This window comes from Neodiprion lecontei, chromosome 1, assembly GCF_021901455.1.
Source record: "Neodiprion lecontei isolate iyNeoLeco1 chromosome 1, iyNeoLeco1.1, whole genome shotgun sequence".
Lineage (NCBI taxonomy): Eukaryota > Metazoa > Arthropoda > Insecta > Hymenoptera > Diprionidae > Neodiprion > Neodiprion lecontei.
Window position 1 is genome coordinate 9,479,212 of NC_060260.1, and position 22,258 is coordinate 9,501,469.

Here is a 22,258-nt window from a genome sequence, read left to right on the forward strand (position 1 = left end):
CCGAAAAATAGGCTGTCTTATTTCTACTGTTAAAATTACGTACGCACTTGATCACTTAGTTTGTTTAATATTTCGAGTAACATTTGTTTTAAGTGGTAAATTATATAGCACTCTATTAAACGTAACAAAAATGTATGCGCTGGGTGGAAAAATTTCACAGGGTTGCCATTCACTCGTTTGCCCAATTTCAGTCAAATTTAGTTGGCCAAGGAAATCGATAAAACGTGAAAATATGTAACGGTGAATAAGATTGAGGAGGATCTTGATAAGATGATCGTGATGTCGAGGCCGGTCAAAAAAGAAACCATCGACCGACACGGGTTAGAAAAGATTTTTACAGTACAAAAAAAAATTCTATTCACGATGGTTCGTTCGTTCTCGAAATTTCCTCTGACTTATACCTATCTGGATTACATGCATCTCACAATAAAACTCGACTGAGAAAATTTGTAATATATACAATTGTATTAAAAAGTAGCAGCCGCACGTAGGTATGATGTTCTAAAATGTTTTGCAGTCAGCTGTTAGTTATTCTTCCGAGATAATAATTCGAATTGACAATACAATTGCAGTTTATTCCATTAGCTTATTGAGAGGAGTTTACCAACTCAATAATATTAGTCAGGCCGTTTCGCAATGTTGCGAAGAACGCGACATTTAAATAATAATATGTATAATTTGTTTTTTGTTTCAGTTCGCACGATTGAAATTTACGCGTCACACCGCGTACAACGGCAAATCGATTCACACGGATCCGTGCCACAAGTATTTACGCGAATTGAAGGTTCGGCGTCATTCGCGTATAAGCAGCGCGCTGAGAGACACGCGGTCGGTCGGAGCTCGGGCTGTTCGATAAATTGTACCATTTACGTCAGGGCGAATTGCGTGATTTGGCGGGTTCGTATTTATCGAATGGACAATCAGCGATTGGTAGAAATTGTAGGACGGAAAATTGATGCTGAGAAAAATGATTCACTGGAGTTAGAATATCCTGCAAATGACAAAGTGTTCGATTATGACAGATTTCCTGTGAACTTAGTTAAGCTCAACGCCAGGAGATAGGGAACCGAAGCTACTTTTCAGGAGGTCGTTTATGGAATTTCATTTTTCACATTTTCCACCATCCAACTATTTTGATTGGTTGACTAATCTTTGAAAATCAATTGGAATGCTTGGATGGTGGGAAATGTGAAAAGTCGAATTAAGTTATCCGACCCCCTGGTCTACTTTTCCTAAAAATATATCTTGGTCCTCGTCAGTTGTTGGATCAGATATTCGCAGGAATGACTGTACGGAAATGAAATATAACTTTGGTTTCATATCGGCTGGCGTTGATCGGCAAGTTTCACAGAAGTATCTTGGTAAATATATCTGATATTATACTGCTTGAAATATATTTCGCTTTGTCTTATCGTGTTTGGGGTACATTACGAGTGTTTATAGTGCGCAGATTCGCTTTTTTATTCGGTACAATTCGGTGGTAAAAAATTTACTCAATAAAAGTTTTGGGTCATGATAAATTAACGACACGTGACGTAATAAACAACTTGAGATGAAAGTTGATTGTGTAACTCGTGATCGGCAATAAATATTAGTTCGTAACTAGTTGGTATCGTATGCCAATAATGTGAAACGTTATATTAAAAAGAATTGTGCCATGTTCAGTGTTGTGCATTTCAGTTTTGCGTCTTATACTTTTATAAAAAAGTCGTCCCAAATATTAGATGAGTTTAGGTGCTCATCGCATATAAAAAAAAAAGTGTTTTAAGTGTGATTTTAAACGTGAATCCTGTTCATCTCTGTAGGGAGAATGGAAGGACAGCAGAGGTAAGAAAAGTATTTCTTGAATAATTCGTCGATTATAAAATTAACAGTTTTCATTAGGAATTATCAATTTCCTGTAAGATCAAATGTCTCAGCAATGGTGTATCAGATGATTGCCTACACAGTACAGTAGTATGCTATATTTATTTATTTATTTTTTTCAGTGGAGAGCGAAGGCATCCCAATAATATGGAAGTTACTCAACAATGTTGGTGAGTCACTTGCGTTTAGTTTTCTTTCTTTTCTGTGACATGTATAATACTGGGAAAATAACTAGCTACTCGTTAGTTCACTTTAGAAAAGTGAAGTTCGGGTTATGAGCATCTCAATTACACTTTGGTTGTCTGCAGTATAATTAGGCGCTACTGCACCGTTTATCGCCAAACGAATTCCACATTGTTTCTAGCAAGTATTTGCTGGACTTCGTTTAGAGTAGGTCTTATGTTTCTGTTGTCTAGAAGTATGCGATAGGGCATCGATAACATAATTAGTGTTTATCAAAATCCTAAATGTTCGTCATTCTAAACCTTGGAAAAAACTGAGACTACGCGAGATTGAACTTTGCGTTCGGCAAAATTGGCGCCAAAATTTTAGTTGCCGTACATTTTTTCTGTTACATGTAACCTGGTGTACCCAGTAGTCAGTAATTATGTCTCATCTTCTCATTATAGTGGTAGTAGATTGTGCAAGATACCTGAGTTCGTGTACATACATAAGTTGCAAAAAAACTGGTAATAATATGTTGAGCTGCTGCATACTTATGTTAGTCTCATTTCACACCATGGCCAACCAGTTCCTGTTCTATCATCGGTCTGTCCGAGGGGGTTGTAGTCACCGCAAAAAAGTTATCTTTTATTTTCAAGGAACTGAAATGCAATTGAAGATAAGGAAACGCATTTAAAAACAAGCTGGAAAAACAATTTTTTCGCGACAATTTTCATCGCCATGAAAAGGGAAGAGACAAATATCCACGATGATCTCGAAAACGGCCGAGCAAAAGATCTGAAACTGATAGAAATTGGTAGTTGAATGAAAAAATTTTAGAAGAAAAATTAAAAGAAAAGATGTTTCTTTAAAAATAAATATGTAACTGGGAACAACATGATCGTTTATTTAAAAAAAGTAATCTGAAGGAAAAAGTATATGTTTGTCGGTAAAACATTAAAAATCGATTTGTTTCCAGTAGAACCGAAAGGTCAAATTAAACGGGACATGGCAATTTTTCATGCTCATCATTTAATTGTAAAATTTTCCAAGTTATCAAATATTTTCATCGGGCCGTTTCTGAGATCATTATGGGAGTTTGCCTGACAGACCGACAAACCGAAATCCAGACCAACATTTTTCTAAACACCTGTTTCTCGGATTATATATATTCGAAAACGTAAGAATTCGTTGAAATTGGATAAAGCGATTTTGAACCGAAACCAACATTTTTCTTACATTGCCGAAGCTAATGAAAAGTGAAAAGAAAAGATATATTTCAAGAATGATACAAGGCACAAGTCTAAAAATCATTTCTACTGATCCGTTATTTGTTATTTCCCGTGTTTGGGGATGTGTCGACATACAGTGTTACATTGCCACAATTTTGTAGGAGCACTAAGTTCAAAATCGTTGCTACGTTTGCTAATATTGACCAGAAAAATTAAGAAGACTAACAAGGAAAATATCCCAGGTTGATTTTTTATTAATATATTATAGTAGACTAAAAACTAAGCGTCACGTATTTTTTTTTCTCTGCTATCAAACACTAAGGTCGTGAAACCACCCTCCAAAATAAGGCATGTCAAGGGGCGATTTGGCAATTTCACCCACGAGAAAATTATATTTTTTAACCAATCCAAGTGAAGAAGTTTTCTTGTAACCAGAAATGAATAATGTAATTCTTGCGATTAAAAAAAAAAAAAAAATGGCAATTCACCCCTTCAAAGTGTTCAATGGTAGAAAAAAAATGTATGCGTCGCTTAGTTTTTAGTCTGCTATAACATATTACAAAAGAAATCGAATTGAAAAGATCAACCTGGAATACCTTCCTTGTAAGTATAAGCAGGTTCGCTATCCATAAACATTTCCATTATTAATAATAATAATTTTTTGACTCGTGGTTCTTCCAATGTCGGTTGTTGGAAGCTTTCAACTTACTAGCGTTCGATAAGATGACATCCAATTCTCGATCAGTCTTACTTTTCTTTCTGAAACAAAGAATCACATTGAGAATTATCTATTCAATGGATATTAATGTTACAAATTGAAAAAAATTATTTTGTTTCTATCGGACTGTAAAGCTCTCGAACGATACATCTTACGAATGAAAACCTACTTTCCAAAGTCTTCCATTTCCTGTATCGTTTCCGGTAACTCTGTTTCCAACGTTTCCGGAAGAAGGAGTGTTATCAGACCAGCGAGCAACGAGCAGCTTCCAAAAGTTACAAGTGGTATGGCCACTGAGATTTCAGACTGCAAGTAATGACTGGGTTGTACATAGAAGCTTATAGCTTAAAGGATTGTCGGCCAGGTATAAGTGGATGTACTTCAGCGGTCAATGAACTAATTATGACTACATACCCGAATCCCATTGAATTCCCACCCTTGTTAAGAAGACCTGGTCAACCAGACGGACTCTGTAGGACTTATTGTTAGTACTATCAGACTGAATTTCGTTGAACTCACCAATTCGTTAATCATCGGCGCTACGACTCCACCTAATCTAGCCATAGCCGAACAAGTACCAACACCAGTATTCCTGAGTACAGTGGGAAACTGTTCCGCTGTGAAGACGCTTATGGTCGTGTATGATATCGAAATTATCAATTTTCCTATCATAGACAGAGTTATCACCAGCCAACCCATGTCTGGAAAATGTGAGGAATCACAATTATCAAGACGTGGTATTATGGAACCCGCGTCTTGTCAATTTCACTAACCGGTAGGAACGAAAAATGTAGAGAGTAATGTAATCGCGACAAGCCACATGCAACTGCACAAGATAAACCTTCTTGGGCACTTGTCAACTATGCACACCAAGAATACATATGCGGGTAAATCCACACCGGCAGAGATTCCAGAATTTAAATAAACATTGCCTCCAAGGTTCGGCGTGATCCAAGACAGACCGTAATACGTACAATTATTTACGATCCTGTTAACGTTGAGGTACGAAATATGTTTATTTGTGCAAAAATTTCTTTGGAATATCCGCATCGAAAGCTGACGTATAGACTTTATATATCAAATCATTACATTACCAGATAACGAACAGTATGAGAGTCCTTTTCCTCATGCTCGGGTTCTTCAGAAGAGCAAAGACCGAGTACTTTTTGGTACCTGATTTATCCTCACTGTGATTTTCCAAAAAACCGTTTAACGTATCTGGCGCCAACTCTACACCATTTTCAATAAATGCCTTGCGAAGGATGTCTATCGCCTCTTCCACACGACCTTTGCTCAGCAGCCATCGTGCAGATTCACGAACAGACCTACCGTGTGAAATTCGCCAATTTATATTACGCACTTTAAATTTTGGTTTGAATAGCATATGCATTATTCTCACCACGAGAATACGAGAAGAAGGATAGTTGGAGTAGCAAAGGCAATCTGTAAGATCCTCCAATTCTTGATGAAGTACGCGAAGCAGATACTTAGAAGAGCACCTATGATGAAAAATATTCCGCTAATACCAGTCAGCAGTTTCTTTTTTGGACCAACTGTTTCGATTGCTGAAGAAAATAGAAAGAGTAGTAAATCACGGTTATATTAATGCACTTGAAGATTGGACGTAGGATAGTTTCTCAGGTAGCACACTTGTCGAAATGACGATTATCCTTTGACAAATTAATCCCGATGTAATGTCGACAGAAGAAAAATTTGACTTCGATTTGGAAAGAACTCGAGAAAACAGTGACTATTCGCCTGATGTGAATAAAAGTTCGATATCCTATGGAACTCGCCACAGCGAATGTAATGCGAAATTTTTAAGTTTAGTTTGGCTACTTTTTGATAACGACAAATCAATTTACAGACAATTTGTAGACTATTGACTGTAAATTGACAACCTAGCGGACATTTGTGAACATGCAATAGGCATTTTAGTCAACTATTAGCTTCAAATACGACTTCTTCATCACTCTCCGATTAGTGGACTTCCTTTTTCTATACGTAATAGCTCGAATATAAGTCCGATTCAAAAAGTTCTCACCAGCAATATAAGTGGTTAAATACACTCCAGTGGTCGTTGTTGCAACAACCGTTCTTCCAATTACGTACACTGTGAAATTAGGAGCAACAGCTATGAGCAGTCCAGAAATTAATTGCACTATTGAGCCCCATATCAAAGTCGTCCTTCGACCATATCTATCCGACAATGTGCTGAAAGTCAGAACTCCCACCATCACACCCAGCATGAATAGCGATTCACTTGCAGTTTTCAACCATGCGTTATCGCAGACTAGATCCCACTGAAAAGGAAAACAAAATATCATACCATTTGAAATTCGACTCACTGTCAGACATCGTGAAAAGTCAGTAAAGTGTCAAATCTGTACAAACGAATTACTATATGATTATGCTGATACTGCAAGGTAACTAATAAAACTCTTCCTCCCAGAAATGTATGCGACAATATTTCTGTGTAGACAGAAATGATATGTTATCTTTCATCTATCATTTGACTAACCTTGGTTGTAACCGTAACCCCGTACTGGTCTTTGTCGTAAACAAAGGAGTCGCATGTCACAACAGAAGGCATTGATGAATTGAGATCATCACTCCGGGTTTCATAGTGATCTCCGTAATCTAAATCGTACCTCTTACATCGCGACCAAGTTCCCGTGTCGCGATCCCATGGATATGTAACATTTGCCAAATCCGGTTGTATGAGATAAGTCGCATTTTCCGGGTCTTCACCGGGCGTCAAACATCTGAAATCCGGTTTACCGGCTAGAAAAATCCCTCCCATCACGTGAAAGGTGCTGGATATTATGGGCAGGCACATAGCAAGGTATATCCTACGCTGGTACGGGCCAAACGTCCCTAACTGCGAAATCACTTGGTCAAAACCCATCCTTATTGTTTTTCCTTTTTCCACGTCACGTCACCGTTTTCCGAGTCTTTTTCACCTGGTTATTTTTCAATTGTCATTAATTACTCGAGAATATTAGTTGGAATCTGATAATAACTTGAAACCCGATTCATATAACCCGTGCAAAAATTTGCTTCAATGTTTCGAACCTCAGATTTGAAAGTATATTAAACACAAATAAAACTCTCTTCGTTTTATGTGTCCTTTCTGTATTTGCATCTGTACACAGATAAAATCTTCCGCATTATCATATTGACTGACTCAGATCTAATTATGAGCGCTGGTACTGTAAATCGTATAGCATCAGTGATCATTCTCAGTAATAAATCAGCTCGACAATTTAATTGAGGATATGAATCTTGAAAAATCCTTGGTTAGCCTGATTCGTTTCTGCAAACTGGTACCTGAGCCTTAGATCTACAAAAATTGTCCTCGGACGTCTTTGTTTCAACTACAAATATTGACAGTGATTCAGTTTCAAATAAGGCAAGCAAGCCAAAACACTTCAGTGTAATAAACGAGTTGTATTAAAAATCTGTAATGTCTGGAAAGTTGAGTAGCAATAAAATTATAAATGAAATTGTATATTTTGTCATGCTTCAATATCAGATAATTCTTGGTAGGTATGAAGTAAAAAAATACAAGTGATACATATGGTTTGTTCTGAATATAATAGGCATGTGATTGATTGACTGACTATTTGTCTAGTGGTGATCCATAAGATAGAAGAAGATAGTTATGTGAAAGGAATCTTATTTTCGGTTTACAGTTTACGTGTCGATATGTAATAAATGTACATTGTACATGCGTATGGTCTCACAGCTAAATCATATATGTATGCGGAAGGGACGGACTTTATATTCAATCGCTTGAAAATCTCTTACGAGTAGACGTACTTTTATAAATCAAAATTGACGAACGATGTAAAAGAAGGTAATGAAGATTCAAAATAAGTAAATTCTTTAAACGTTTATTTGCTTATTTATTTTCCAACACAATTGACTTATTGTTCCACTTCTGTTTACATTTGAATGATCGAAAAGAAGCAGGTTTTTTAAGCAGTTTTTGTTTCTTATAATTTGAATAACGTTGATTTGTTGAAATTTCAGCTTACTGTATTTTTCTACGTACAGTAAATTTCATCAACATTTAAAATTCATAATATCGGTATTCTAGCTGGAATTTAAAATTTACAAGTCCCTACAGGGCCATTTCACACAGCCAAAATTTTGTTCAATTATTACCAACGATGTACCTTGGATTTATTTGAATTTTGGAATTTTTAATATGGATTGGACTTTGAAGAAAATGTAGAGTTGAAATTTCCAAAATCTGCAGTGTTATTTAAGTGAAAAAGCGAAAAGAAAAATAGAAACAGCTATCAAAAACTCATGACTCGCACCTCTGATGTATTCAAATTTTTAAATTCTCCCCTTCTTTACTCAGGCAAAAAGATAACGTGGAAGATAATAGAACTTTCTCGAAAATGAAAAGTTGGGTTTTCAGTAGATCTCCACTTCAAGGTTGTAAAAAATCTCATTCGATCATTTTTAGATTATTGTCTGGGTGTGTGTGTACATAATTTTTTGCACGACGATTTCTCGAAGACGAATGAACGAATTAAATTTTTGGATACGAATAGTCTAGTAGTTTTAGATTTATTTAATGATTTATTTAATTGATTAGGCAAAAATAGATGTTATTTAATAATGTTTTTTGAAGTTCTTAGGCTGGTCCAACAAATCAGCGACTTGTTAGCATTTGCAAAACTTGAGTTTTCGAATCGTCCATCTTTTGCTTTCACATCTGGAATGAAAAAAATTAGTTGTTGAACGAATTATTCAGGTCTACTTACGTATTTGTTAAAAAATATAAATACAATACCGGCTCTGGAACGTGAGCAACATTTTACTCATGTGCCCTGGCAGAGAGATATCTTACATAAAATGCTAACTAAATTTGAGAAAAATAGCGTTCAAAACAAGTACTCAAATTTCGGAGCTACTTACCTACTAGGTTGATTTACTTTGTTTATACCGAGGCAGAAAATCTACTTGAAAGAAAAAGCGTTTAACAACATTGCTAATAACCTACTCCTTGAACTCTTCCAACTCCTCTATTGTTTCCGGTAATTTTTTTTTTGCCGTTTCCGGAAGCAGTAGTAGCAACAGACCAGCCATCAACGAACCGCATCCATAGATCAAAAGTGGCAGGGTGACGGAAATTTGAGACTGTAAATAGCTATGAGTTATATCTGGATCACAGGTATGATGATTTGAAATTCGATCGAATGATCGGTCCCGGGGTTCAGGTCGGAGGTATTTTGAATCTGAATTCACTGCTACCTGTTTCTCTATCGCATTGAACTCACCAGATTGTTAATCAGCGGTGTTACAACTCCTGCTATCCTAGCGACGGCCGAAGAAGCACCAACGCCGATATTTCTAACAGTGGTGGGATACTGTTCCATCGAGAAAATGTAGAGGGTCGAGTAAGAGGCTGAGCTTGATAGTTTCCCTATCATCGCCAAAGATACGGTCGCCCACGGCATGTCTGTAATATAATGTCAGTTAGCGCGTGGCTAAGGACCAATTTAGTTGCTCGGTTGTCGTTACGAACGAATAATGTCAGTTTCGTTAGTCACCGTTAGGAACGAGAATCGTTGAAAGCAACGAGGTCGCTGCGAGCAGCATACAGCCACACAAAACAACCCTTCTTGGGCATTTGTCGATCGTGGATATCATGAACAAGAGGGCGGGCAGTTCCACCGCAGCAGCAATCCCGGAATTCACGTAAACGTCACCCGCAAGATTGGCCGCGTTCCAAGACAGGCCGTAATATGTAGCGTTGTTCACAAACCTGAGGGCGTGTATTTTAGAAAACGTATATTCTTAAAAATTTGGATCGTTGCGCACTAAATTGAACGTAGACGAAATTGTAAACTTCTACGATCGTCTTGAGTGCGCCGGTGACGATAAATTTAAAGAAACGAATTTATCGGAATAGAATAAAATCAGGGCCTTACCAGACAAAGAACAGTATCAGACTCCTTTTCCTGATAATTGGATATCTTAGAAGATCGTATATCGAGGTTTTTTCAATGATCCGTGTTTCACTAATCTCGTTATCCGTTTTCAATAAATCATCCAGAGCGTCTCGCGTTAGTTCCACTTTATTTTCTACAGACGCTTCGCGAAGTATTTCTTTCGCCTCATCTAAGCGACCTTTGGTGATCAGCCATCGTGCAGATTCAGGAATATACCTGTTCAAATGGTGTTAAAATTTTAAAACACGTTCCACACTTCTCGTTCTGTCTTCGAAACGAAAGGCGCAACTTGACGCTGCGTTCTTACCAGATTGAGCCAAGGAATACAAGGGTGGGAATGGTAAAAGCTACTTGTAGCATTCTCCAGTTTCGAATGAAGTATGCAAGGCAAACAGTCAGGAGGGAACCTACTATAAAAAACAGACTTCCAAGTGCAGCTGGTTTTCTCGTTCTTTGACCAATAGTCTCGATTGCTGAAAAAAACAAACAACCATATAAATTAAATTTTGAAAAAGACAACCGACAGTCTCGCGCTAATCACGCACTGCAGTTACAAATTCTATCGGTAAATTGTTATGTATGTGAAATTTCGATGCGTTCTCACCAGTAACGTATGACACTACGAACAGCCCATTGGTCGACGTTGCTAGAACTGTTCTACAAACGATGTACATTATCATATTCTGAGCAGCAGCTACTAGTAGGCTGGTGACTAGTTGTAAGACCGATCCCCATATCAAAATCGTTTTACGTCCGTATTTATCCGACAATCCACCCATCACCAGTGCACCAAGAAGCACTCCTAGCATGAACAGTGATTCGCTCGTTACTTTCAACCATGCGTCATCGCAGACTAGGTTCCACTGTAAAGGTGTAATGACGATGTTTTTAATTTCATAATAACCGACTAGCAGATGTTAAAAACCAGTGCGCATGATTCTGGATACAGGTGAACATATGAGACGCGACCCGCTGATTCCATAATCGTTTCAATCGCGTTACATGTCATTTTTCCCATACAATAAAGGGAAGTTTGCTTATTGTTGGCTGGTAACTGAACCAACCGATCATATTTGATTTCTCCTGGAGTTGCGTCGCTTATCTTGATTTACTGAAACCTAAAATTCTTTCCTTGTGCAAGTGAATTAGACTCACATTGGTCGACACCGTAAACCCGTACTGGCTTTCATCGTAAACGAAAGAATCACACTTTACTAAGGGTGGCGTAGGCGTATTGTTCAGAACTTGGTGACTTAGATCATATCTTTCACACGATGTCCAGGCTTCCGTTTCGTTATCCCATACTGGTTGGGTTGTGTTTGTCGTGTACGTTGCATTGTACGGGTTTTCCTCAGGCGTTAGGCATCTGAAATCCGGTCTACCAGCTAGGAAAGTTCCTCCCATTAAATGAAAGGCACAGGATATCATGGGCAAGAAGATGACGACGAATATCTTTCGCTGGTACGGGCCAAACTCCCCCAAGAGTGAGATAACGTTGTCGTAGCCCATTTTTATTGTTTTCCTGTTTTTCTCTTACTCTGCCGCTTCTCGAGTCTTCTCCCTACTCGGTTGAATTTGTCTGTCGAAACGATGGCAGATTAAGTCATGTTTATCATTCATTGTTTATACTTCGATGGACCATCACCATTTTAAAACGCGAAAAAGAGACTGAAAATATTGGATACGTTGTCACTTCAATAATCACAACTGCATAAACAGAGGGATTATTTTAATCTTGAAGTCAGTCTAGTGGAAACTGGTGACAGTTGTAACACTTTTTAGAGGACATTTGCTTCTCGCTTACAATTCATTACCTGTGACTGACATATTTTTTTCGAGTCTTTGCATTGTTAAATGTTGAAAACTTTTTGCCATCGCATCGTTATGTCAAAATTCCCAACGGTTGTCCGGTAGACAATAATTATCAAACCGAAGAACAAGCAGTTAATGGAAGTAATTGGAAAAATCAACAATGGCACTTATGGTACCGAACAATCGTACGAGGATCTAGGATTTTCAAATGTATAATAAAACTCACGTACAGTCTCAGAGTACTCCAACTCTTTAAAAAAATGCCCAAAGCTCGAAGTCAAGGTCACGCATTGGTCTCATTTACGAAAAAAGAACCGAGATGTATATGTTTTTACTACACAGCTGTAAAAATGTGCATCACCTTCCCCAGCGAGATAAACGCCAACGTTGACAGCAATAACAATGGTGCCTTTACTGTAAAGAAACTTAATAAATCAACTTAAAAAGATAAGAGGGCCGGATAATTCACTAGTAGTACAAAAATTCAGCTTGTAATTGTGACGATACGAGTAGAAAAATTCTAAATGATTTTTTTTTTTTACCCGCAGTTAAAAAGAAAACTCAAACTTTACGGTTATGACCTCAATATGTTATTATTAGCTTTATTTTATTATTGTAAAGTATATTGTATGCCATGCTTTACAATTGTTCACAGGTGCAATAAGCACATCTGTAAATACTGTACTCCATACGAAAGGTATTTTCTGTATACGAATAACCAAATTAAATTTCAATATTTTGGAATATCTCACATTGCTTGCTGACGATTAAATGAATGATAAAAGTAGATCGTTTGTCGTTGTGTTTTTTCTTTTCTAATGTGAAATTTTTTAACTTGGGGGATTTCAAACGTAACACATTATTGTTCCTACGCGCGGTGGTGTTGTTGACTAACGTGTGTGTTGGCTAATTTTTTAATGCGACTAATCAGAAGTCAATCAGCATATTACTCTGGCACTATTATCTATAAATAACATTTTCTAGAAAGCGTTAAATTTGTATAACAATACAACGTGTTTTACCTACGGGAAGCATTTCTACCAGCAGATTTTTGGCTTTGTTACGGGTTTTCCGACGACCATCCAGATTTCTGTGTCTGCAAAAATAAACTTTAGCAAGCTGTGGATTCTGGACCAATCATTGTCCTCAGGGACAAAGCTTTTCTGCACGTTTTTGCTCCTGATTGCGATATTTTTTATTTTACTTTTAAGGCAGATGTAAAGTCCGTCTTTTACCAAATTAGTAATCTAACGAGCTGTAGCTACGCAACGATAGATCTCAGAGCAATATTTGGCTGGAATTATTTGTTCTTTAGTCGTGTATCTAGGGAAGGTTTTTTTTTGTGACGGATACAAAGCCCGTTTTTTGTAATTCGGTAGTACTTTGACTGTAGTATCGGATCCTCTCCGGAAGTTACCGCAAGGAGTTTCTATCACAGAAGAATGGAAAGTTGATTAAAATGGGATCATTCGTTTCCGTTCCAAGCTGGAACAAACCCATACACTCAACATTTTTAGTATTCACCACTTGTGGTGATATTGGAAAAGTATTCGTTTCGGTCGAAACCATTTTTTTTTTTATTTTCAATAAATCTCTAGGTTTGCGGACCAATATTATCCATTAAACAGGATTTCAGAAAAATCTAGGGTTGTCTGTTGTGTGGCTGAATGAAAAAATCTGAAATTTACACGACTTTACGTTCAAATGATGTGCGGAAAAATTGCCATATTTTCAGCGTATTCTTCTATCAAAATGGATTCAAAATTTCAATTTTCGACAAATACCCAAGATCATTTTAGCAACGGCTGGATGAAAATATCTCAAATTCAGACGACTTTATAATCACATGAAGGGCATTAAAAATTCTCACTTTCTTTTTTTTGACCGTATGCCTTTAGCAAAAAAAATTCATGAAAGTTAAAGGACTTCGACACAACTCATACGACGTTTATCGAAGATTTTATACAAATCGTTATAAAACAAATAGAATAATGCAATAGGATATAATTTCATGAAAAATAAAGAAATCATTTTATGAAAAAAAGAGAGCGCTGACGACAAAAGATTTTGATCATACTTGATGGTACTTCCAGTAATCGAATCGGTTTGTAAAGTGATGAAAAGTACGCGAGAAAATATTGTTTTTATTAGTATAGATGAATGTCAGGTGATCTTACATTACCGGGGCTTACTAGCTAATTTTACTAAATTATACGTGACAATTTTTTTTTTTTAAACCTATGCCAACGTTGTTTGTATTGAAACAGAATTTTAAAGAGGAGTATTTTTTAATTAGATACGCGTCACTCATTCGCAGGAGGTTGGCGCAGAATTCAGCAATGCAATCGTTGCATAACAATCCAGTTTCTTCAAGGACAGAGAACTTTTCAAAATTTGTGTTTGAAACTTTGCATCAGTACGAGGAGAAAAAATATTTTAAAACGCGTCCACTGGAGAATCGAATACGGAATAAAAAAGTTCGGAAAAACTTTGCCCTTGGAATGATCGTTCCGAAGGTATAGCTTGCTAAGTTGATTTTTTTAAATGCAGAATCTCGAAGGTACGTGTATCAGCCCCATTATTGCTAATTCAGCTATGGAGTATGTTGAAAATCAGGTCATTAATAGCTTACGATTTCCGTTAACGTTGTATACGAAGTACGTCGATGACTCTTCGCACCGAGCAAGACCGATGCAAGGTTGTGCGGACGAAGGAGATGAAGAAATGCTCCTCGCGGCAGAATAGCTAACAGTAAGAAAACGTATTAAATCTTTTACAGTTATCAGAACAGCCCGTAACGCAATAAAATGCACCCGAAGACTAGCTACAAAAATAGGAAACAACTAAAATGTGATTACGTTGCTATCCGATGACCGAGTTCAGGGAGAGCCGAACGAGCACTAACTAACAAGACAATCCCCTCGTTGTCAGTTAGCCCGTGTGCATCCGCATGGGCATCCAGAAAACCATTTAGAAGACAAAAGGAAGACAGGAGAGGGGGATGGTGGTCGGTCAGGTGTCAAGTTCCTAACTACCGCAGCACCATTCGGCCCGCTATCGTTATCATACGACAGCTGTAGGCACAGTTGTACAGGTACAATAGGATCAGCTGGAGACCGGAAGTCGATAAAGCTTGACTCTCGGCCAGTCGTAAATGCCAAAGGTAGTAACGCACCGAGGTAGCGTGGATTAATCCATCTCGCTTTGGGTGTAAGACCAGAATAGGGTCGAAGAAGGGAAAGGTTGACGATTTAGGCGAGATTGCCGCACTGGTGTTGAGTATAGGTATCTTGATCCCACGTTTCTTTATGCTGGAGTGTACGAAGGTGTTCTCTTGCCCATCTTGGCTAAAAGTGACGGCGCATCGCGATGTTGTCGAAGGGCGCGAGTTGGTGCACATTTCGAGCTGAATCACAAGGACGTTGAACACTCATTGTAAGTCAGGATTGAACTGCCGATGACGCGTTTAACGTTGGTATTGGGATTAGCTGATTCGATAGCCGTCACTCACAACCTGCTAAAATCGGAAGCTGGTGGAGGAACGATACTCCAAGCGATTTTTTAGTTGGCCAAGGTGTTAGGTACTTATAACTTACGGTCGACCTCAGCCTCAAGCAGCATCGCATGCGTCGCATCGATGATGGTTGCAGTAATTGAGATATTCCGTAACTTTCATTTTCACTATCTTTCAGTCCTTCCCCTTGGGGAAAAATTAGGAAAATTCATTTTTGATTGAAACAAATACTTTTCCTTTATCACTACAGGTGATGAAGAGCGATAAATATCGTGAAGAACTCGCTGTAACGTATGTAATAGGATAAATAAAATCTGGTGATTATCGAAATTTGAAAGTGTCGCTTGACTATTTTTTGACCGCGGCAAGTCAATATAATGTAAATTTTTATGTAAAAAAGACACTATTTATTGTAAATTGACGACCTAGCGAACATTCGTCAATGTATGATCTTCGGTCAACGATTTGTGCACGGCCCGATTATTATACCACGGAGGTTATTAAGTAGAATTTAATATTAGACCAGTTTTGGAAACGAGTGATCATACAATCGAAAAATTTATCGTCTCTGCTCGTTCATTCAACATAGGACGTTAGAAAACTCATGGCTTATTTCGAGCGACCTAAGATGAATTCTTGGATTCTTTACTTGTTCTTTATGTTATTATTGCTGACGCCCAAATTACTATTCGAATGCACAATACGTAAAATATTTTTTGAATTTTTCCCACTGTATGGGGGAGAGTGGCAGCTATTCGGACATATTAAATTCTGACATTTGTGTAAGGCCTAGACAATTGTAATACAGTGAGTTGGACAATTAGTAAATATGAGGAAATGCATATTTGGTATCAGTAGATTTTTTCTTTATTTAAAAGTTCACATATCTGTATTGTATGCTGAGAGTTAAATCACAGTGAAAGTCAAAATAGTCGTTTTTGCTACTGAATGAATATGTACAATTGTTAATTTTCTTTTTTTCTTTACCACGTGACAATGTATCCTGTAGTAAGTGCGACGTCACCTAGGTACCGATAGTTGTCCGTCAGATATATAATATTATTATCTCGAAGCCACCTTTTTCAGGTATTTTTATATGTATGTACATAAATAAACTCGCTGCAGCATACATATTATGGTACGCATGTCAGGCGGTTAGGAGGAACGTATGCAAAGAAATATAAATGTAAATATCATTTATTTCGGTAAGTAAATATTATATATAACGGTATTTTTGAATGAAAATAAATATTTAATATATACGTTCCAATGTTATTTCAAGTTTATAATGTGATAATATTTTATCGTAATCATATCAAAAATATAATGAGTCAGCGAAGACTTTTACGTAACCAGAGAAAACGACAGCAAAAGAGAATTTTTAATTTAACCTAGTCAGAATTAGGATAAGAAATACGTAACATAAACCTATGAACTTGTACTGAAACTCTATTCAGCTTTGAAACAGACGACAAATGTGCTCGTGTAATAATAAGTGTTAAAAATTACTAAAGCTTACGGATTATTAAAAAGTAATGTAACGCCCGAAGTGCATCAAGCATTACCGTATCTGTATGTTCTCCATATTCGCGCAAATTATTCACCAGCCAGAGAATAACTGGAACGATTTCGGCCGATTTCTTTCAGTCGTATTTCTGCTCTTTCAGTTGTTGTAACGATTCTCTAGTCAAAACTAGCGTCTTGTCTAGTCGAATGCAATGCTGAAATACTAGGTATTAACTGCGTTACAGCGTGTACGAGTCAGTTTTTTAATTGTAGTGTAACGCGGTAATAAGACCGTTGGGCGTAAAATGATGTAGTTCATTCTGCTGTAACTCTCTCACTTTTATGAGACCAAGAACTTCTTACGACGATAAGTAGGTATTTTTTGATGTGGAATTTGATGCCCGTTCAGGTGCCGGTGAAAGAAATATACTGTTTTATATAAAAAAAAAAAAAATAAAGTTGTTCTTCATCTGACATAGTCGGGTCCACTTAGGATAAATCTGACGCTCTCATCTTATTTCTCCCTTCGGACTTTACAATTTTTTTCTCAAGCATTTTTCACTCGCACTTCTGGCTTTCGAGATATTTGGATTTACTAAGATGAGACACCCTGTATATTATACATCTTACTATGCAATAAAGGTGAATATATATGGTGACATGTATAAATATATACGCGTTGATGATACCTTAAAATTTAAAAACAACGACCGGTTACCCGTGTGAAAAACATCTGGATTACTCCAAGATGCTTTTTTCAAATACAACAAGATGTCAGGTAAACGTTGACAATCAGTCGAAAAGTCACCGAAAAGTCATCGCTGAACAATTCGAGAAAAAGGTGATACATAGATGGACATTAGTCGACTATACATTGCCTATAAATTGTCAGTTTGCCTCGCAAAAAACGACCGTTTGTCTACGAACGTCGTTTGACAGATAACCATTAGACGACATCGCGTTTACTTCCTTTTTTCGTCTGCTGTATCACTCGCGGAACCTCGACTATTTTTAAAGCAGTTCTTAGTATTAATTTTCAGACCAAAAATAGAACGGGTTCACTTGATTGTAAGGTTGTTCGCAATAATTACATGTACTACATCTGTTGGATATTTCACGTATTTCTGATGTGGAATATGGTTAGTGCGGGTGAAAAAACTAGTTGCGTTTTGAATAGAATAACTTCAATATGCGAAGGTGACTGTTAAGTTTGCAATTTGACATCGCATCTTTCCCTCCGCTGACTTGATATATTTCGTACGCGCGCTACAAGGGGTTACATACGTGCGCCATCTGACTAGCTTCGTACTAAATAAATAATTTAACACCCTCGCGGTTTTTCTTCAACAATTTAAAATTATTAATTTTTCAGTTTTTGTAACGCTTGGGCGTGTTATCAACACCATTCAAGAAGTTGGCTCGTTCATTTTGCTCCTACACCTGTAACAAAAATATTTTTCATCATACTAGTCAATGAAACTCAAGGCCCGATTCACAAGCATTTTATCACGGCAATGAAAAATTCATAGTATCTCGAATGAAAACTTACTTTTCAAACCCTTCTACTTCTACCTCTTCTATTGTTTCTGGTAGCTTTTTCATCGACGTTTCTGAAAGAAGTAGTAACAACAACACGGCGAGCACAATGCTGCATCCAAAAGTAATGAGAGGAAGAACCGTCGAAATTTCAGACTGTAAATATACATGAATCACGTGTTGATCGAACTAACTTTTCTCGGAATATTCATTACTCGAAATTTTTTCAGCTTTGACTCACCAAGTCGACGATCATAGGTGCTACCACTCCACCGAGCCGAGCAATAGCTGAACAAGTTCCAACGCCAATATTTCTAACTGTTGTAGGATACTGCTCCGATGTGAAGATGTAGAGGGTTGAATATGAGACTGTGATTGACAATTTTCCCATCATGGCCAAACCCGTCACTAGCCATGTCATGTCTGAAACATAAAATTAAGGGATATTCAGAATCGACGACGTGTGTACGTTATTTCTACGGACATCCGTTTGAACTTCACCCACCGACAGGAACGAAAACTGCCAAAAATAACGATATGGACGAGAGCATCATAAAGCCGCCCAAAATAACCTTCCTCCGACACTTGTCAATGGTGAATACTAAGAATGCAATTGCGGGTAGCTCCACGATGGCAGAAATTGCAGAATTTATGTAAACACTGCCTCCAAGGTTCGCGGTGTTCCATGATAGACCGTAATACGTGCAATTGTTGACAAACCTGACGATATTGATGTATGAAAATGTTCATTATCAGAAACTTCACCTACGATGACATATTGGGATCAAGTCTGCACCTTACCAAATAATGACGAGTATCAGACTCCTTTTCCTGATATTTGGGTATCTCAGTAGATCAAGCAATGATGATTTTTTACTGTTTGGCCTGTTTTCACTTCCTGTTATCAGCAGTTCGTCCAATGTATCCCGCGGTAATTTCACCCCGTTTTCCATCGATGCCTTGTGAAGTATATTCATTGCTTCTTCCACACGCCCTCTGCTCAGCAGCCATCGTGCAGATTCAGGAATGGACCTAATCGTGTTTAATATATGAAACTAAAGTTACGAAACGGGTGTTGTTTTACTCTTACCACGATAATGCCAGGAATAAAAGGGTAGGCGCGGTATAAGCCAGCTGTAAAATTCTCCAGTTTCTTATGTAGTATGCAAAACTGACTGTAAGAAGACAACCTCCCATAAAGAAGAAAGTACTAGTCGCAGTTGGAATTTTCTTGTTTCGATAAACCATCTCGATTGCTATGAACAAAAAATTGCACAAGAATCGCAGTCACATCAAAATCAATATCGACTTTCTCTCGGCAGGAAATATGCGATATCTCTACATAATTGTCTGAGATATACAAATTAATCTAGACTCTCACCAGCAACGTAAGCCACAACGTAAAGTCCAGTACTCGTTGTCGCTACAATCATTCGGAAAATTACGAACATCGTGACATTAGGCGAAGCAGCGACCAGTAGTCCCGAAATTAACTGCAAGACTGAACCCCATATCAGAGTTCGCTTGCGTCCATATTTGTCGGACAAAGCACCGAGAGTCAAAACTCCCATCATCACTCCTAGCATGAACAGTGACTCGCTGGTAGTTTTCAACCACGCATCATCGCATATCAGATTCCACTGAAAATGTGAAACCCCATAAATTTTACTTGATAAGCTCCAACTGAAAGGTACTACTACGAGTCGTTAAAGCGTGGTCGTTGAAGGTTACATATGACTATGAATAAACGATTAGCGATAAGTTGATCCCGTAATGCAGTTCATTTCGTTCAAGTTTTGATAGTTGAACACTCATATGACTTATTTGAAGCAACAAGATTGAAGATGTTCCGTAAACTGAAGACTTACTTCGGTTGTGGCAGTTGTTCCGTATTGGCTGTCATCGTAGGCAAAAGAGGCACACTTCACGACACAAGGTGTCGATGGTAAATTGCCCTTCGTTGTTAGTAGCTCAGAGCGAACTCCTTCAGTTTGGTTATACGGTTTACACTGCGACGAAATTTGTGTCGCGTTATCCCATGGATACGTAATGTTTGCCGTATATAGTCCCGGAATGTATGTTGCATTTCTTTGGTCTTCCTCGGGTGTCAGACACCTGAATTTTGGTTTGCCTAACAGGAAAATTGTGCCCATGACGTGAAAGGCGCTGGTTAATGATGGTATAAAGTTAACAACGAATACTCTTCGTTGGTACGGGCCCATTTCTCCAATGTGTGAAATAACGTCGTCGTAACCCATTCTGATCACTTCGTCTTTCTGTCCCTTTGTAGTCCTTCAAGTCTTCTCTTCACAAGATTTCCTTTCACTCGGATCAATGTATCTGCTGCAATGATAGTAGATTACAATATGGTTATTTTTTGGAAATCAAGAAGTCACCGCATATATTGGATGTGTCGTGTTATGTTTATACACAATTCTACAAACTCGGAACGATCTATTCACGGTTAGGGAAGTTTCGGAGTGGAAATTGCAAAGCTCTCGAAACTAATGTCATGAATGTCTTATTGCTGGTCAAAATGATCACACTAGAGCGCCATTGGTCTTGGAACTTGTATGAGATTGGTATGCGTTCTGTGTTTCCTAAGTGATCGGTCATCCCTGAACCGCGCTACGCGTTATTATTTGTAGGATAGCACTATCATATTATACAGTACGAAGTTCTAACGCGATTAATTTTTCTCTTGACACTGCCGATACACAGTATTGTTTTCTTGTCAAAATGTACTCTGTAACAGTTACGTTTGTAGTAAGAAAAACTAAAAGTTTCTATTTTATATAATTATTTTTCGATTTCCACCCTAGAAACAACGCAAATTCAGCAGTACACTTTTTACATCGTGCTACGTTTCGAATTGCTGAAACTGAAATTTTGTAATGAAAGAAGTCTCGCAAATTATCGACTCCGCGTACCAAATCAAAATTTGGACAAAATTCTTGTGTTTTTCTAGATAAGATTACACAGGTCTGCAAGGAAAGTCTGCTTCAAAATAAAAATAAAAAATGCTACAGATACGAAGCTTTTAATGTGCCGAATCTATATTTGCTTTCTATTTCTGCCGTCATGCATGTATTGAACGATATGATTCTTCTTTTTCATTGTTCAAAATTCAGAATTTGCTGTATTTTATTGCTGCACTTACAATACTTCAATGTATTTAAATAGTATCCGTAGTTAAAAAACGAGTTCGAACTGATAGAAAAAGAAAGATATCGCCTACAATTGTTTTCTCACCGATAAATGCCCCTGCGCTGTTCTCGTTGTGACTTCTTATCACGCAGTACGATAAGAAAGAAAACTACAAATAAGTAGAATTCTACTAGTAGATAGACTTTCCAACGTGTTCAATGTTCAAAGTTTTTAGCTGTATAACTCTTGTGTATAAATATTGTGGCTATCATTAGTGTTTGGTTATAATTATTTATCAAATATGACGTTTCATTGAGAGGAAAAAAAAAATTAGGAAGGTTTAGAATTCAACGAATTTCAACTGTCTAAAGTGTAATCGATCATAACTATTGATGATTAGGAAGTAAGACATAGGGCAGAATTATGTATCTTCAACCTTTTAGGTAAGTGGCAATTAAGTAGAAGGCTTGATCATTTAATCGTTAAATAGTAGAAAAATTTGGAAATTGTACGACTTACCCGAACGAATGTCTGATTATTCTTTTAGGCACCGATCGATAAGACTTGTTCGTACTGCATGACGGCTGCTAATAAACTAGGTTAAAAAATGTCAATTAGCTTTACGCGGCGTGGTGTATTATTTACTCTGATGGTGTTTGGCTGCCGACTGGTGCGCTACACAGGTTAGATCGACATTGTTCAAATATATCTTTTTGGGTTAAAAATATGATAGTATACGGTTTGGAAACACAGAAAGTAACTGTCTAATATCGGTAAGATTTCTAAACTTCAT

General features: G+C 37.5%; 4 protein-coding genes across 7 annotated transcripts in view; 1 reads left to right on the top strand and 3 right to left on the bottom strand.

Moving 5' to 3' along the window:
- Positions 1 to 1,672: 1,672 nt before the first annotated feature.
- LOC107227640 (intersectin-1) overlaps positions 1,673 to 22,258 on the top strand; it is an 85,036-nt gene continuing 64,450 nt past the window's right edge. Inside the window, exons 1-2 of the mRNA XM_046736409.1 lie at positions 1,673 to 1,827; positions 1,989 to 2,036. The gene's annotated coding sequence lies outside the window, so the exon portion shown is untranslated. The remainder of the gene's footprint in view (positions 1,828 to 1,988; positions 2,037 to 22,258) is intronic.
- On the bottom strand, positions 1,693 to 7,041 carry LOC124293869 (organic cation transporter protein-like). Of its 2 annotated transcripts, XM_046736601.1 has the most exons (9): positions 6,500 to 7,041; positions 6,023 to 6,281; positions 5,378 to 5,543; positions 5,073 to 5,303; positions 4,752 to 4,966; positions 4,498 to 4,679; positions 4,148 to 4,284; positions 3,970 to 4,019; positions 1,693 to 2,690 (listed from the first exon to the last, which is right to left on the bottom strand). In XM_046736601.1, exons 1-9 carry the CDS (start codon positions 6,884 to 6,886, stop codon positions 2,683 to 2,685), a joined length of 1,635 nt encoding a protein of 544 aa, XP_046592557.1. In that variant the 5' UTR covers positions 6,887 to 7,041; the 3' UTR covers positions 1,693 to 2,682. The 2 variants fall into 2 exon arrangements, with proteins under 2 accessions (XP_046592557.1, XP_046592549.1); XM_046736593.1 differs by lacking the exon at positions 1,693 to 2,690 and having other exon boundaries at positions 3,774 to 4,019.
- Positions 7,914 to 14,663, bottom strand: LOC107227628 (organic cation transporter protein). Of its 3 annotated transcripts, XM_046736642.1 has the most exons (11): positions 14,621 to 14,663; positions 14,395 to 14,507; positions 11,993 to 12,176; positions 11,106 to 11,529; positions 10,555 to 10,813; positions 10,258 to 10,423; positions 9,930 to 10,166; positions 9,549 to 9,763; positions 9,276 to 9,457; positions 8,999 to 9,135; positions 7,914 to 8,710 (listed from the first exon to the last, which is right to left on the bottom strand). In XM_046736642.1, exons 4-11 carry the CDS (start codon positions 11,457 to 11,459, stop codon positions 8,659 to 8,661), a joined length of 1,602 nt encoding a protein of 533 aa, XP_046592598.1. In that variant the 5' UTR covers positions 11,460 to 11,529; positions 11,993 to 12,176; positions 14,395 to 14,507; positions 14,621 to 14,663; the 3' UTR covers positions 7,914 to 8,658. The 3 variants fall into 3 exon arrangements, with proteins under 3 accessions (XP_046592598.1, XP_046592607.1, XP_046592608.1); XM_046736651.1 differs by having other exon boundaries at positions 11,989 to 12,176; positions 14,395 to 14,656; XM_046736652.1 differs by lacking the exon at positions 11,993 to 12,176 and having other exon boundaries at positions 14,395 to 14,656.
- LOC107227652 (organic cation transporter protein) lies at positions 16,182 to 22,043 on the bottom strand. The gene is made up of 9 exons (XM_046736639.1): positions 21,985 to 22,043; positions 20,187 to 20,661; positions 19,700 to 19,958; positions 19,409 to 19,574; positions 19,120 to 19,350; positions 18,824 to 19,038; positions 18,560 to 18,741; positions 18,332 to 18,474; positions 16,182 to 18,222 (listed from the first exon to the last, which is right to left on the bottom strand). The coding sequence occupies exons 2-9, from the start codon at positions 20,574 to 20,576 to the stop codon at positions 18,189 to 18,191; spliced, it is 1,620 nt and encodes a 539-aa protein (XP_046592595.1). The 5' UTR covers positions 20,577 to 20,661; positions 21,985 to 22,043; the 3' UTR covers positions 16,182 to 18,188.